The sequence below is a fragment of the Bombina bombina genome, chromosome 2, assembly GCF_027579735.1.
Source record: "Bombina bombina isolate aBomBom1 chromosome 2, aBomBom1.pri, whole genome shotgun sequence".
Classification (NCBI taxonomy): domain Eukaryota; kingdom Metazoa; phylum Chordata; class Amphibia; order Anura; family Bombinatoridae; genus Bombina; species Bombina bombina.
In genome coordinates this window covers 483,191,828-483,207,109 of record NC_069500.1, presented here as the reverse complement: position 1 = coordinate 483,207,109, position 15,282 = coordinate 483,191,828, and the positions used below count along the sequence as shown (strand labels likewise).

Genomic DNA, 15,282 nt, shown 5'->3' with positions numbered 1-15,282 from the left:
AATCTCAGGAGGTGAGATTACCGATCAATATTTTTGGACTCCGTGCCATTTTCAGAGCTCTTCAGTCTTGGCCTCTTCTGAAGAGAGAATCGTTCATTTGTTTTCAGACAGACAATGTCACAACTGTGGCATACATCAATCATCAAGGAGGGACTCACAGTCCTCTGGCTATGAAAGAAGTATCTCGAATTCTGGTTTGGGCGGAATCCAGCTCCTGTCTAATCTCTGCGGTTCGTATCCCAGGTATAGACAATTGGGAAGCGGATTATCTCAGTCGCCAAACGTTGCATCCGGGCGAATGGTCTCTTCACCCAGAGGTATTTCTTCAGATTGTTCAAATATGGGAGCTTCCAGAAATAGATCTGATGGCGTCTCATCTAAACAAGAAACTTCCCAGGTATCTGTCCAGATCCCGGGATCCTCAGGCGGAAGCAGTGGATGCATTATCACTTCCTTGGAAGTATCATCCTGCTTATATCTTTCCGCCTCTAGTTCTTCTTCCAAGAGTAATCTCCAAGATTCTGAAGGAATGCTAGTTTGTTCTGCTGGTAGCTCCGGCATGGCCTCACAGGTTTTGGTATGCGGATCTTGTCCGGATGGCCTCTTGCCATCCGTGGACTCTTCCGCTACGACCAGACCTTCTGTCGCAAGGTCCTTTTTTCCATCAGGATCTCAAATCCTTAAATTTAAAGGTATGGAGATTGAACGCTTGATTCTTAGTCAAAGAGGTTTCTCTGACTCTGTGATTAATACTATGTTACAGGCTCGTAAATCTGTATCCAGAGAGATATATTATACAGTCTGGAAGACTTATATTTCTTGGTGTCTTTCTCATCATTTTTCTTGGCATTCTTTTAGAATTCCAAGAATTTTACAGTTTCTTCAGGATGGTTTAGATAAAGGTTTGTCCGCAAGTTCCTTGAAAGGACAAATCTCTGCTCTTTCTGTTCTTTTTCACAGAAAGATTGCTAATCTTCCTGATATTCATTGTTTTGTACAAGCTTTGGTTCGTATAAAACCTGTCATTAAGTCAATTTCTCCTCCTTGGAGTTTGAATTTGGTTCTAGGGGCTCTTCAAGCTCCTCCGTTTGAACCTATGCATTCATTGGACATTAAATTACTTTCTTGGAAAGTTTTGTTCCTTTTGGCAATCTCTTTTGCCAGAAGAGTTTCTGAATTATCTGCTCTTTCTTGTGAGTCTCCTTTTCTGATTTTCCATCAGGATAAGGCAGTGTTGCGAACTTCTTTTGAATTTTTACCTAAAGTTGTGAATTCCAACAACATTAGTAGAGAAATTGTGGTTCCTTCATTATGTCCTAATCCTAAGAATTCTAAGGAGAAATCGTTACATTCTTGGATGTTGTTAGAGCTTTGAAATATTATGTTGAAGCTACTAAGTCTTTCCGAAAGACTTCTAGTTTATTTGTTATCTTTTCCGGTTCTAGAAAAGGCCAGAAAGCTTCTGCCATTTCTTTGGCATCTTGGTTGAAATCTTTAATTCATCTTGCCTATGTTGAGTCGGGTAAAACTCCGCCTCAAAGGATTACAGCTCATTCTACTAGGTCAGTCTCTACTTCCTGGGCGTTTAGGAATGAAGCTTCGATTGATCAGATTTGCAAAGCAGCAACTTGGTCCTCTTTGCATACTTTTACTAAATTCTACCATTTTTATGTATTTTCTTCTTCTGAAGCAGTTTTTGGTAGAAAAGTACTTCAGGCAGCGGTTTCAGTTTGAATCTTCTGCTTATATTTTTCATTAAACTTTATTTTGGTTGTGGATTATTTTCAGCAGGAATTGGCTGTCTTTATTTTATCCCTCCCTCTCTAGTGACTCTTGCGTGGAAAGATCCACATCTTGGGTAATCATTATCCCATACGTCACTAGCTCATGGACTCTTGCTAATTACATGAAAGAAAACATAATTTATGTAAGAACTTACCTGATAAATTAATTTCTTTCATATTAGCAAGAGTCCATGAGGCCCACCCTTTTTTTGTGGTGGTTATGATTTTTGTATAAAGCACAATTATTCCAATTCCTTATTTTATATGCTTTCGCACTTTTTTATCACCCCACTTCTTGGCTATTCGTTAAACTGATTTGTGGGTGTGGTGAGGGGTGTATTTATAGGCATTTTGAGGTTTGGGAAACTTTGCCCCTCCTGGTAGGAATGTATATCCCATACGTCACTAGCTCATGGACTCTTGCTAATATGAAAGAAATGAATTTATCAGGTAAGTTCTTACATAAATTATGTTTTCTTTGCTAAATATCAATCTAACAATGTGCTTTAGAAACCTGGCGCTAAGCTAATGTTATATAATTCTGCACTATGTGCAAAATTATATAACATTTGCTAGGTTTACTGGCCCTTTAAACATTCATGATTCAGAAAGATGATGCAATTTTAAACAACTTTCCAGTTTACTTTTTATTATCAATTTTGCTTAGTACTCTTTGTATCCTTTGAGTAATCCTAGGTGAGCACAGGAGTGTGCACGTGTCCTTAGCCATCTGGCAGCTTGTGTTTCCAACAATGTTTATAACAATTTTATACTTATTTGCAAATGTTTCTGCTATACAGTGTCTGTAACATTCGGTGGCAAGTGTATTTAACTATGTGTACGATTGATATAAACATTGTTGCAAACACTGCTGCCAACTTAATAAAGACATGTGCACGCTCCTCTGAGCTCACCTAGGATTACTTTTTAACAACGAATACAAGAGAACTAAGCAAAATTGATAATAGAAGTACATTGGAATGTTTAAAATTCTATGTTCTATCCAATTTCATTTTCTTCTTACACGGGGAGAATCCACAGCTGCATTCATTACGTTTGGGAAATACAGAACCTGGCCACCAAGAGGAGGCAAAGACACCCCAGCCAAATGCTTAAATACCTCCCCCACTTCCCTCATCCCCCAGTCATTCTTTGCCTATCGTCACAGGAGGTTGGCAGAGAAGTGTCAGAAGATTCAATATAGTTGCTTATGGAGGGTAGTACTCTTCAAAATGGGACTGGAGTTTTAAGTAGTCCTGTCAGCCTCTCAGTGAGAGCATGGGTGAAAGTTAGTGTCTGGAGATGCAGGGAGAGTCTTTCTGCGAAACCATCCCGACTCAGATTAACAGCTCCATAAACAATCAGCGTTGGTGAGTTTTGCTGCCTGCTTTCTTCACCCAAGTCCATGTCGGAAGCAACGCTACTATCTGTCACACTTGAAGGGCCTTTTTACTGTTCCACGGCGTAGATTCAAGTTTTTGTTTTCCATTTCCGTATACCTGACCGTGTGGTGGCGGAGAGAGTCTGTTTTTCTCTACTTGTCTGGGTCATAAGAGGTGGTGAGTGCCCCAGCCATTGGGGGTGTAAGGTACTGTTTATTTGTCCATCATTTTAAATATTCAAGTTATGAAGGATTCTGAATTTTTTGGAGTCTGATTCAGATTCTGCTTCTTGCGAAGAATATGTGGGGGCCCAGGGGATCCAGCCCCATGAGTTATGTTCCATATGCCGTTTTAGAGTGCTCTTTTCTTCTAATTTGGAGAGCTTAGAGTCAGCTGAGCCTTCCGCCATGGAGGATTCCATATCCAGTGAGGCGCATTCTCTACATCCTTCGGTTGCTACACAGGCAGGTGTCCCAAATGCCGTTACCCCTTCTCCGGAAGGTGGCTTGTTTCCTCCTGAGGTTACTGCATGGTTCCGCATGGCCATATCTATGGCGTTGGCACATTTACATCTTCCTGGAAGATCTTGCCTGTGTTCTTTTAACCAGGGCCCTTCAGATGTGGGATCGTCTGTATCGTTCAGCCCTCTGGGGAAGCGGTGTCCCCTGAGGCTTTAGGGGTACAGCCTTCAGGGTCGGGGTCGTCGGATGCCCTGGCGGAGGGGAGTCTTGCTTTCCGATTTAGTCTGGCACGCCTTCGTGTCCTGCTGAGGCATGTGTTGATAGCATTGGAGGAGATCAATTCAGATGAGTCGTTGGTTCCTCAGTCTTCTGCTCCAGACGGCAAGCAGTGTTAGATGAGTGGGGGGATGAAGATCATTCTTCTTGTCGTCTACCTTTTTTTGTGTGTATCTGTCACGAATACTTCAGGATTTAGCTGCTAAGGGGTTAATTCTGTTTAGTTTGTGAACTAAAAGCAGTTTGTTTTTTAAGAAGAACTGTGTGCTGTGTTAATTATATGTGTGTGCTGTGTTAATTATATACATATTTGATGTGCCAGAACCCCTCATAAATAGTTTCTAAGGCCCATTCCACCAAATGTTGTTGTGTATACATTGAGTCATAAAGCCAGTCAAAATGCCAGTCTGATGGAATGAGTCATGTCAAAATAGGTGAACTATCAGACTGTTTGGGACATATAGCTATGTCGTAAATCGTCGAGCTCTGTCACATGTAAAGGTTTCAGCTCAACCCTCTCGACACAATTATACAACCCTCTCTATCTTATACCTCTCTCTCTCTATTTTTGATCACCACCAACTATTTTTTGATCACCCATAACTTTCCATGAACTATTTAAGACCACCCTTTATATATGCTGGTTTTTTGATCACCCATAACTGTCCATGAACTATTTAAGACCACCCTTATATATGCTGGTCATATCCTATTCATATCCTATTCTGACACCATCTAACCTTGATTTTCACTACATATCACTCCCTCCTTTGTTAAAGTTTATTAGCAGGGATTGTTTTAGGTTCAGCAGCTATTTATTAAGCGATTAGCCTTTGTTACCCTATTTTGAGGTCTCCTAATGTAGGGTGCTAGACACTCCTCTACAGGATCATGCTAATGCTATTTGATCCATCACTTTTAGGCATTATAGATATAAACTAAATGTATATATCTATTTTTTTTATTTTTTTAGTATGTCGCTTTTAATACCTAGATTCTTGTCAACAGCCATTGTATATAACAAGACACTACGCTCACTACATGGATTTCAGCATTTTTTGCTACCTTGAATATGGAAAGCTGGCATTATAATCTAACCTGCTCTCTATTATATATCCCATTGTTGGAGGTTAACTCCAAGTAACCAATTAAGAAGTGACTATATTTTAACTGAGTTCCCTTTTGGCTGTTTTGTTTTTTGTTTTTTCATGATTATGCCTCTGTTAAAGAAGTAATGTGAATATTGGTTTTGTCATTACCAGGAATATTGTGAACATTGGTCTTAAGTGATTTATGTATAAACTTATAAGGAGTAGTGGCTCCTCTAATGATTTGTATATTTAGCAGTCTGTGTATTTAGTGTTTAACTCCAGATTTAGCATTGAATATCCATCTGAGTTTTTTTTATATGAAATATGCTATTCCCCCGGCTCTATCTTATGATAATGTAGAACCGGAAGTGTGGATATACTCTCATAAGCAAAAAGACTCCATTAAATTTGCTATTGTAGACTATGAATCTCCCAGGTCAATCTTGTGCTAAAATAAAACCGGAAGTGAGGATATCCCTCCAGAAATTAGAGCCTCCAGATATTAAGCTATTATAGTAGAATGTCATACATTTTTTACATATATTTTTTATTACATGTAGCCACACCATTAATAAATGCAACGAGGACCACTGGATTTCTCCATATCTCTATTTGTAAATTTCGCGGAAACCGGAAGTGACGTCATATATTCATTTCCGGTTTCGCGATATTAGCAAAAAGGCTAGCAATATGAATATATTCACGCAATGGATCCTAGTAAGTCACAGTCTCGCCAACTTGGGAAGAATGTCATACATTTTTATTGCTTACACTTGTTCCATATAGCTACACCACTGGATTTCCCCATATCTCTATATTTATAAAGCTCACGGATCGCCGAAACCGTAAGTGAAGTCATACATCCACTTCCGGTTTCGCGATATCGGCAAACGGTCAGCAATATGAATGTATTCCTGCATAGGACATAATAAACCATAACCCACCAACTTAGTAAGTTTGATTACTAAAAAGAGACATTGGTTCCTCACATAAGAACATATGTATATCTCACTCTCATAGGAACCGGAAACAGTATCCAGCCGAAACCGGAAGTGAAACCTATGACCTAGACACAAGAGATTTTATTATGTCTAAAAAGTAAAATATACACATTATTGTGAATATAAATATCTAAATGCCACCATTCACTCTGATCATTACTACTAGGATAAGTTTATAGTCTATAACTTTTTTAGGTATGTATGAATTTTTTTTATTAAAATTGTACCCATGATGCATCTGAACAGGACGTGGGTGGCCCAAAGAGTAATTTTGGCGCCCAAACACATTACAGCTTACCCTATATAAGGCCACTTATTGCCACCACCTTTGTCTTGAAAAAGGCCTTTGCATAGGCCGAAACGCGTCGACATTGGTAAGCATATTTTTAATAGGGTTATATCTTTTTTGTACATCTACACTGTTTTGTTTATTCTAGGATTTTTTTCTATTTTTTGGATTTTTTCCTAATTATATATTTTTTGGATTTCTTGGACTCTACTGTTTCATTCTACTAAGGAGACGGAGCACCATAGGACCACACTGGAGGATCTTTTTTCATACCTGTTTTCATATATTTTTATTTCCATTTTTTCACTTTTTTTATATGTTGTGCACACAAGGTTAAAATATAAATATAACAGAATTTATGTTTACCTGATAAATTACTTTCTCCAACGGTGTGTCCGGTCCACGGCGTCATCCTTACTTGTGGGATATTCTCTTCCCCAACAGGAAATGGCAAAGAGCCCAGCAAAGCTGGTCACATGATCCCTCCTAGGCTCCGCCTACCCCAGTCATTCGACCGACGTTAAGGAGGAATATTTGCATAGGAGAAACCATATGATACCGTGGTGACTGTAGTTAAAGAAAATAAATTATCAGACCTGATTAAAAAACCAGGGCGGGCCGTGGACCGGACACACCGTTGGAGAAAGTAATTTATCAGGTAAACATAAATTCTGTTTTCTCCAACATAGGTGTGTCCGGTCCACGGCGTCATCCTTACTTGTGGGAACCAATACCAAAGCTTTAGGACACGGATGATGGGAGGGAGCAAATCAGGTCACCTAGATGGAAGGCACCACGGCTTGCAAAACCTTTCTCCCAAAAATAGCCTCAGAAGAAGCAAAAGTATCAAACTTGTAAAATTTGGTAAAAGTGTGCAGTGAAGACCAAGTCGCTGCCCTACATATCTGATCAACAGAAGCCTCGTTCTTGAAGGCCCATGTGGAAGCCACAGCCCTAGTGGAATGAGCTGTGATTCTTTCGGGAGGCTGCCGTCCGGCAGTCTCGTAAGCCAATCTGATGATGCTTTTAATCCAAAAAGAGAGAGAGGTAGAAGTTGCTTTTTGACCTCTCCTTTTACCGGAATAAACAACAAACAAGGAAGATGTTTGTCTAAAATCCTTTGTAGCGTCTAAATAGAATTTTAGAGCGCGAACAACATCCAAATTGTGCAACAAACGTTCCTTCTTTGAAACTGGTTTCGGACACAGAGAAGGTACAATAATCTCCTGGTTAATGTTTTTGTTAGAAACAACTTTTGGAAGAAAACCAGGTTTAGTACGTAAAACCACCTTATCTGCATGGAACACCAGATAAGGAGGAGAACACTGCAGAGCAGATAATTCTGAAACTCTTCTAGCAGAAGAAATTGCAACCAAAAACAAAACTTTCCAAGATAATAACTTAATATCAACGGAATGTAAGGGTTCAAACGGAACCCCCTGAAGAACTGAAAGAACTAAGTTGAGACTCCAAGGAGGAGTCAAAGGTTTGTAAACAGGCTTGATTCTAACCAGAGCCTGAACAAAGGCTTGAACATCTGGCACAGCTGCCAGCTTTTTGTGAAGTAACACAGACAAGGCAGAAATCTGTCCCTTCAGGGAACTTGCAGATAATCCTTTTTCCAATCCTTCTTGAAGGAAGGATAGAATCTTAGGAATCTTAACCTTGTCCCAAGGGAATCCTTTAGATTCACACCAACAGATATATTTTTTCCAAATTTTGTGGTAAATCTTTCTAGTTACAGGCTTTCTGGCCTGAACAAGAGTATCGATAACAGAATCTGAGAACCCTCGCTTCGATAAGATCAAGCGTTCAATCTCCAAGCAGTCAGCTGGAGTGAGACCAGATTCGGATGTTCGAACGGACCTTGAACAAGAAGGTCTCGTCTCAAAGGTAGCTTCCATGGTGGAGCCGATGACATATTCACCAGATCTGCATACCAAGTCCTGCGTGGCCACGCAGGAGCTATCAAGATCACCGACGCCCTCTCCTGATTGATCCTGGCTACCAGCCTGGGGATGAGAGGAAACGGCGGGAATACATAAGCTAGTTTGAAGGTCCAAGGTACTACTAGTGCATCCACTAGAGCCGCCTTGGGATCCCTGGATCTGGACCCGTAGCAAGGAACTTTGAAGTTCTGACGAGAGGCCATCAGATCCATGTCTGGAATGCCCCACAGTTGAGTGATTTGGGCAAAGATTTCCGGATGGAGTTCCCACTCCCCCGGATGCAATGTCTGACGACTCAGAAAATCCGCTTCCCAATTTTCCACTCCTGGGATGTGGATTGCAGACAGGTGGCAGGAGTGAGACTCCGCCCATTGAATGATTTTGGTCACTTCTTCCATCGCCAGGGAACTCCTTGTTCCCCCCTGATGGTTGATGTACGCAACAGTTGTCATGTTGTCTGATTGAAACCGTATGAACTTGGCCCTCGCTAGCTGAGGCCAAGCCTTGAGAGCATTGAATATCGCTCTCAGTTCCAGAATATTTATCGGTAGAAGAGATTCTTCCCGAGACCAAAGACCCTGAGCTTTCAGGGATCCCCAGACCGCGCCCCAGCCCATCAGACTGGCGTCGGTTGTGACAATGACCCACTCTGGTCTGCGGAAGGTCATCCCTTGTGACAGGTTGTCCAGGGACAGCCACCAACGGAGTGAGTCTCTGGTCCTCTGATTTACTTGTATCCTCGGAGACAAGTCTGTATAGTCCCCATTCCACTGACTGAGCATGCACAGTTGTAATGGTCTTAGATGAATGCGCGCAAAAGGAACTATGTCCATTGCCGCTACCATCAAACCTATCACTTCCATGCACTGCGCTATGGAAGGAAGAGGAACGGAATGAAGTATCCAACAAGAGTCTAGAAGTCTTGTTTTTCTGGCCTCTGTCAGAAAAATCCTCATTTCTAAGGAGTCTATTATTGTTCCCAAGAAGGGAACCCTTGTTGACGGAGATAGAGAACTCTTTTCCACGTTCACTTTCCATCCGTGAGATCTGAGAAAGGCCAGGACGATGTCCGTGTGAGCCTTTGCTTGAGGAAGCGACGACGCTTGAATCAGAATGTCGTCCAAGTAAGGTACTACAGCAATGCCCCTTGGTCTTAGCACAGCTAGAAGGGACCCTAGTACCTTTGTGAAAATCCTTGGAGCAGTGGCTAATCCGAAAGGAAGCGCCACGAACTGGTAATGCTTGTCCAGGAATGCGAACCTTAGGAACCGATGATGTTCCTTGTGGATAGGAATATGTAGATACGCATCCTTTAAATCCACCGTGGTCATGAATTGACCTTCCTGGATGGAAGGAAGAATTGTTCGAATGGTTTCCATCTTGAACGATGGAACCTTGAGAAACTTGTTTAAGATCTTGAGATCTAAGATTGGTCTGAACGTTCCCTCTTTTTTGGGAACTATGAACAGATTGGAGTAGAACCCCATCCCTTGTTCTCCTAATGGAACAGGATGAATCACTCCCATTGTTAACAGGTCTTCTACACAATGTAAGAATGCCTGTCTTTTTATGTGGTCTGAAGACAACTGAGACCTGTGGAACCTCCCCCTTGGGGGAAGCCCCTTGAATTCCAGAAGATAACCTTGGGAGACTATTTCTAGTGTCCAAGGATCCAGAACATCTCTTGCCCAAGCCTGAGCGAAGAGAGAGAGTCTGCCCCCCACCAGATCCGGTCCCGGATCGGGGGCCAACATTTCATGCTGTCTTGGTAGCAGTGGCAGGTTTCCTGGCCTGCTTTCCCTTGTTCCAGCCTTGCATTGGTCTCCAAGCTTGCTTGGCTTGAGAAGTATTACCCTCTTGCTTAGAGGACGTAGCACTTTGGGCTGGTCCGTTTCTATGAAAGGGACGAAAATTAGGTTTATTTTTGGCCTTGAAAGGCCGATCCTGAGGAAGGGCATGGCCCTTACCCCCAGTGATATCAGAGATAATCTCTTTCAAGTCAGGGCCAAACAGCGTTTTCCCCTTGAAAGGAATGTTAAGTAGCTTGTTCTTGGAAGACGCATCAGCTGACCAAGATTTCAACCAAAGCGCTCTGCGCGCCACAATAGCAAACCCAGAATTCTTAGCCGCTAACCTAGCCAATTGCAAAGTGGCGTCTAGGGTGAAAGAATTAGCCAATTTGAGAGCATTGATTCTGTCCATAATCTCCTCATAAGGAGGAGAATCACTATCGACCGCCTTTACCAGCTCATCGAACCAGAAACATGCGGCTGTAGCGACAGGGACAACGCATGAAATTGGTTGTAGAAGGTAACCCTGCTGAACAAACATCTTTTTAAGCAAACCTTCTAATTTTTTATCCATAGGATCTTTGAAAGCACAACTATCCTCTATGGGTATAGTGGTGCGTTTGTTTAAAGTGGAAACCGCTCCCTCGACCTTGGGGACTGTCTGCCATAAGTCCTTTTTGGGGTCGACCATAGGAAACAATTTTTTAAATATGGGGGGAGGGACGAAAGGAATACCGGGCCTTTCCCATTCTTTATTTACAATGTCCGCCACCCGCTTGGGTATAGGAAAAGCTTCTGGGAGCCCCGGGACCTCTAGGAACTTGTCCATTTTACATAGCTTCTCTGGGATGACCAAATTGTCACAATCATCCAGAGTGGATAATACCTCCTTAAGCAGAGCGCGGAGATGTTCCAACTTAAATTTAAACGTAATCACATCAGGTTCAGCTTGTTGAGAAATGTTCCCTGAATCTGTAATTTCTCCCTCAGACAAAACCTCCCTGGCCCCCTCAGACTGGTTTAGGGGCCCTTCAGAACCATTATTATCAGCGTCGTCATGCTCTTCAGTATCTAAAACAGAGCAGTCGCGCTTACGCTGATAAGTGTGCATTTTGGCTAAAATGTTTTTGACAGAATTATCCATTACAGCCGTTAATTGTTGCATAGTAAGGAGTATTGGCGCGCTAGATGTACTAGGGGCCTCCTGAGTGGGCAAGACTTGTGTAGACGAAGGAGGGAATGATGCAGTACCATGCTTACTCCCCTCACTTGAGGAATCATCTTGGGCATCATTGTCATTGTCACATAAATCACATTTATTTAAATGAGAAGGAACTCTGGCTTCCCCACATTCAGAACACAGTCTATCTGGTAGTTCAGACATGTTAAACAGGCATAAACTTGATAACAAAGTACAAAAAACGTTTTAAAATAAAACCGTTACTGTCACTTTAAATTTTAAACTGAACACACTTTATTACTGCAATTGCGAAAAAATATGAAGGAATTGTTCAAAATTCACCAAAATTTCACCACAGTGTCTTAAAGCCTTAAAAGTATTGCACACCAAATTTGGAAGCTTTAACCCTTAAAATAACGGAACCGGAGCCGTTTTTAACTTTAACCCCTTTACAGTCCCTGGTATCTGCTTTGCTGAGACCCAACCAAGCCCAAAGGGGAATACGATACCAAATGACGCCTTCAGAAAGTCTTTTCTATGTATCAGAGCTCCTCACACATGCGACTGCATGTCATGCCTCTCAAAAACAAGTGCGCAACACCGGCGCGAAAATGAGGCTCTGCCTATGATTTGGGAAAGCCCCTAAAGAATAAGGTGTCTAAAATAGTGCCTGCCGATATAATCTTATCAAAATACCCAGATTAAATGATTCCTCAAGGCTAAATATGTGTTAATAATGAATCGATTTAGCCCAGAAAAAGTCTACAGTCTTAATAAGTCCTTGTGAAGCCCTTATTTACTATCTTAATAAACATGGCTTACCGGATCCCATAGGGAAAATGACAGCTTCCAGCATTACATCGTCTTGTTAGAATGTGTCATACCTCAAGCAGCAAGAGACTGCTCACTGTTCCCCCAACTGAAGTTAATTCCTCTCAACAGTCCTGTGTGGAACAGCCATGGATTTTAGTAACGGTTGCTAAAATCATTTTCCTCATACAAACAGAAATCTTCATCTCTTTTCTGTTTCTGAGTAAATAGTACATACCAGCACTATTTTAAAATAACAAACTCTTGATTGAATAATAAAAACTACAGTTAAACACTAAAAAACTCTAAGCCATCTCCGTGGAGATGTTGCCTGTACAACGGCAAAGAGAATGACTGGGGTAGGCGGAGCCTAGGAGGGATCATGTGACCAGCTTTGCTGGGCTCTTTGCCATTTCCTGTTGGGGAAGAGAATATCCCACAAGTAAGGATGACGCCGTGGACCGGACACACCTATGTTGGAGAAATATATATATATATATATATATATATATATATATATATATATATATATAGTGTTTCACCGTTTTTATCCAATTTTATGGTTCACCATTTTTTTCATGTTATTTTTCTTCACCTTTGGATAACTTATTGTGTCACCTTATAACTTTGAGAGACTTTTATACTTTGGCATTTTCACCTAGTTGGATTCACACATTTTTTGGATTAACTCCCCAATATGGATCCTTAATTGGTACATCCACTCCACATCTGACTCTTCTTTTCTTTTTCTTTGTTGATCTTTTATTCATGGAATTTGTTATTGATCATTTGATTTATTGACGCTTTTAATTGAGTGATTTTATGTATAGAGCATAGGATTTTACACTTTGTATTTCATTTTATCATTTGCCCTTGTAATAAACTACATTTATTATATCTATACCACCTCAGAAGTCTCTACTATTGATCACATCAACTCTTGCCTCTATAAGCGCTGTATACACCCCCCCTTATTTTATGGAACTGATAGATGCCTTGGCGGTACCCTGGGACTTCAACCTAATCTACATATTTCCACCGTTGCCTCTTCTACCTTGTGTAGTGGCCTGCATCAAGCAGGAGTAAGCTTTGGCTATTCTGATTGCTCTGTGGAGGACGTGGTTTGGGGATCTAGTGGCGATGTCATATCCGCCGTAGAAGTTACCTTGTTGCAAGGATCTGCTAGTTAAAGGTCCTTTTCTACATCAAAATCTCGATTCTCTGAGGCTGACTGCGTGGAGATTGAACGCCAAGAGGTTTTTCGGAGAGAGTGATTGACAGTCTCTTGTCCAGGCAAAGAAGCCAATCACTAGACACATCTACCACAAGGTGTGGAAGACCTACTTGTCATGGTGTGTGGAACGAGGATACCCATGGCATAAGGTCAAGGTATCCAGGATTTTGTCTTTTCTCCAGGATGGTCTGGATAAGGGTCTTGCCGCCAGTTCCCTAAGGGGACAGATCTCCGGCTTTATCGGTACTGTTGCATAAGAAGCTTGCGGAGCTTCCTGACATTCACTCCTTTGTTCAGGCGCTGGCTAGGATTAGACCGGTTTTCAGGAATCTGGCTGCTCCCTGGAGTTTAAACTTGGTGCTTAAGGTCTTGCAGAGGGCTCCGTTTGAGCCTATGCATGCCCTGGACATTAAAATTCTCTCATGGAAGGTCCTGTTATTGGCTATTGCATCGGCACGCAGAATCTCCGATTTGGCAGCCTTACAATTTGAGCCTCCTTACTTAGTTTTTCATGCTGACAAAGCCGTTCTGAAGGAGCCTGCAGTCTGTATTTCTGAAGCAGCGGTTATCAGGCCGTTGGTTCCCTAACTCTTCTCCACCTCTTAGGTGGAGAATTTTAATAATCCCCGGTCTCGTCCGACTAGGGAGATTGGCAGCTCCTGCCCGCATGTGATTGTCTGTGCGCGGGCAGGGGGCGGCATTGCACTCAAGCGCAAAATAGCGCTAGTGTGTATTGTTAAATTCCCCCAGAGGCGGACAGGGGGCGCATATGTCCGCCCCTGTCCACCGTAGCTTGATAAATCGACCCCAAAGTATTTTAGAACATCTTCTAGCTTGTTCATTTTTCTGGTTTCATAAAGGGTCAGAAGGTTACTTCTGTTTCTTTGGCCTCTTGGTTGAACTTTTGATACATGCTTACGTGTAGGCGGGTCAGTCTCCTAAATGGATTACTGCTCATTCTACCAGATCAGTTGCTACTTCTTTGGCCTTTAAGAATGAGGCCTTGGTTGATCACATTTGCAAGGCAGGTACATGGTCTTTCTTTTTGCTAAATTCTACTATTTTTATGGTTTTGCTTCTTCTGAAGCAGCCTTTTGGTAGGAATTTCCTTCAGGCAGCGGTTTCTGGGTATTCATTTTTTTTTTCTCTTGTAAAGGTGTATCCAGTCCGCAGGTTCATCCATTACTTGTGGGATATTCTCCTTCCCAACAGGAAGTTGCAAGAGGACACCCACAGCAGAGCTGTCTATATAGCTCCTCCCATAACTGCCACCCCCAGTCATTCTCTTGCAACTCTCGACAAGAAAGGAAGTATCAAGAGATATGTGGTGACTTAGTGTAGTTTTTACCTTCAATCAAGAGTTTGTTATTTTTAAACGGTACCGGCGTTGTACTGTTTTACTCTCAGGCAGAAATTGGAAGAAGAATCTGCCTTGAGGTTGATGATCTTAGCGGTTTGTAACTAAGGTCCATTGCTGTTCTCACACATAACTGAAGAGTATGGAAAGAAAAATTCAGTTGGGGGGACGGTTTGCAGATCACCTGCTTTGAGGTATGTTCAGTATATTTTTTTCTAGAGAGATAAGGTCTAGAAAATGCTGACAGTGCCTGGTATATTTGAGGTAAGCCTGATGCAGTGATTTAACAACGACTGGGATCATGCTTACAAGATAAGGGTAATATTCATGTTAAATCTCATATTACTTAGTGTAAAAACGTTTGCATAACTTACAGAAAAAACGTTTTTTCTCTGAGGGTGATAAATCTTTATTTGGGGCCTAGTTTTCCACATGGCTTGTTAGATTACTCCTAGGAGTACTTTTTTAAGGCCCTCTGACATTGAGTGCATGGTGGGAGGGGCCTATTTTCGCGCACTTTATGCGCAGTTGATATTCAGACTGAGAAATCCAGCTTCCCTAAAGGAGTCCTCTGGCATCTAGGATCACTATAGATGGTTTTTTTCCTGCAAAAATCGTGTTTAAGGGCAGGTAGGAGCCACAGCAGAGCTGTGGCAGTGTGTTTGTTTTTTAACGGTT

The 15,282-nt window shown here is 41.8% G+C and overlaps 1 protein-coding gene across 1 annotated transcript in view; it reads left to right on the top strand.

The window, feature by feature from the left end:
• MED13L (mediator complex subunit 13L) overlaps nt 1-15,282 on the top strand; it is a 944,653-nt gene that overhangs the window by 384,788 nt on the left and 544,583 nt on the right. The window contains 1 exon segment of the mRNA XM_053702159.1: nt 721-728. Coding sequence (XP_053558134.1) covers nt 721-728 — 8 coding nt within the window.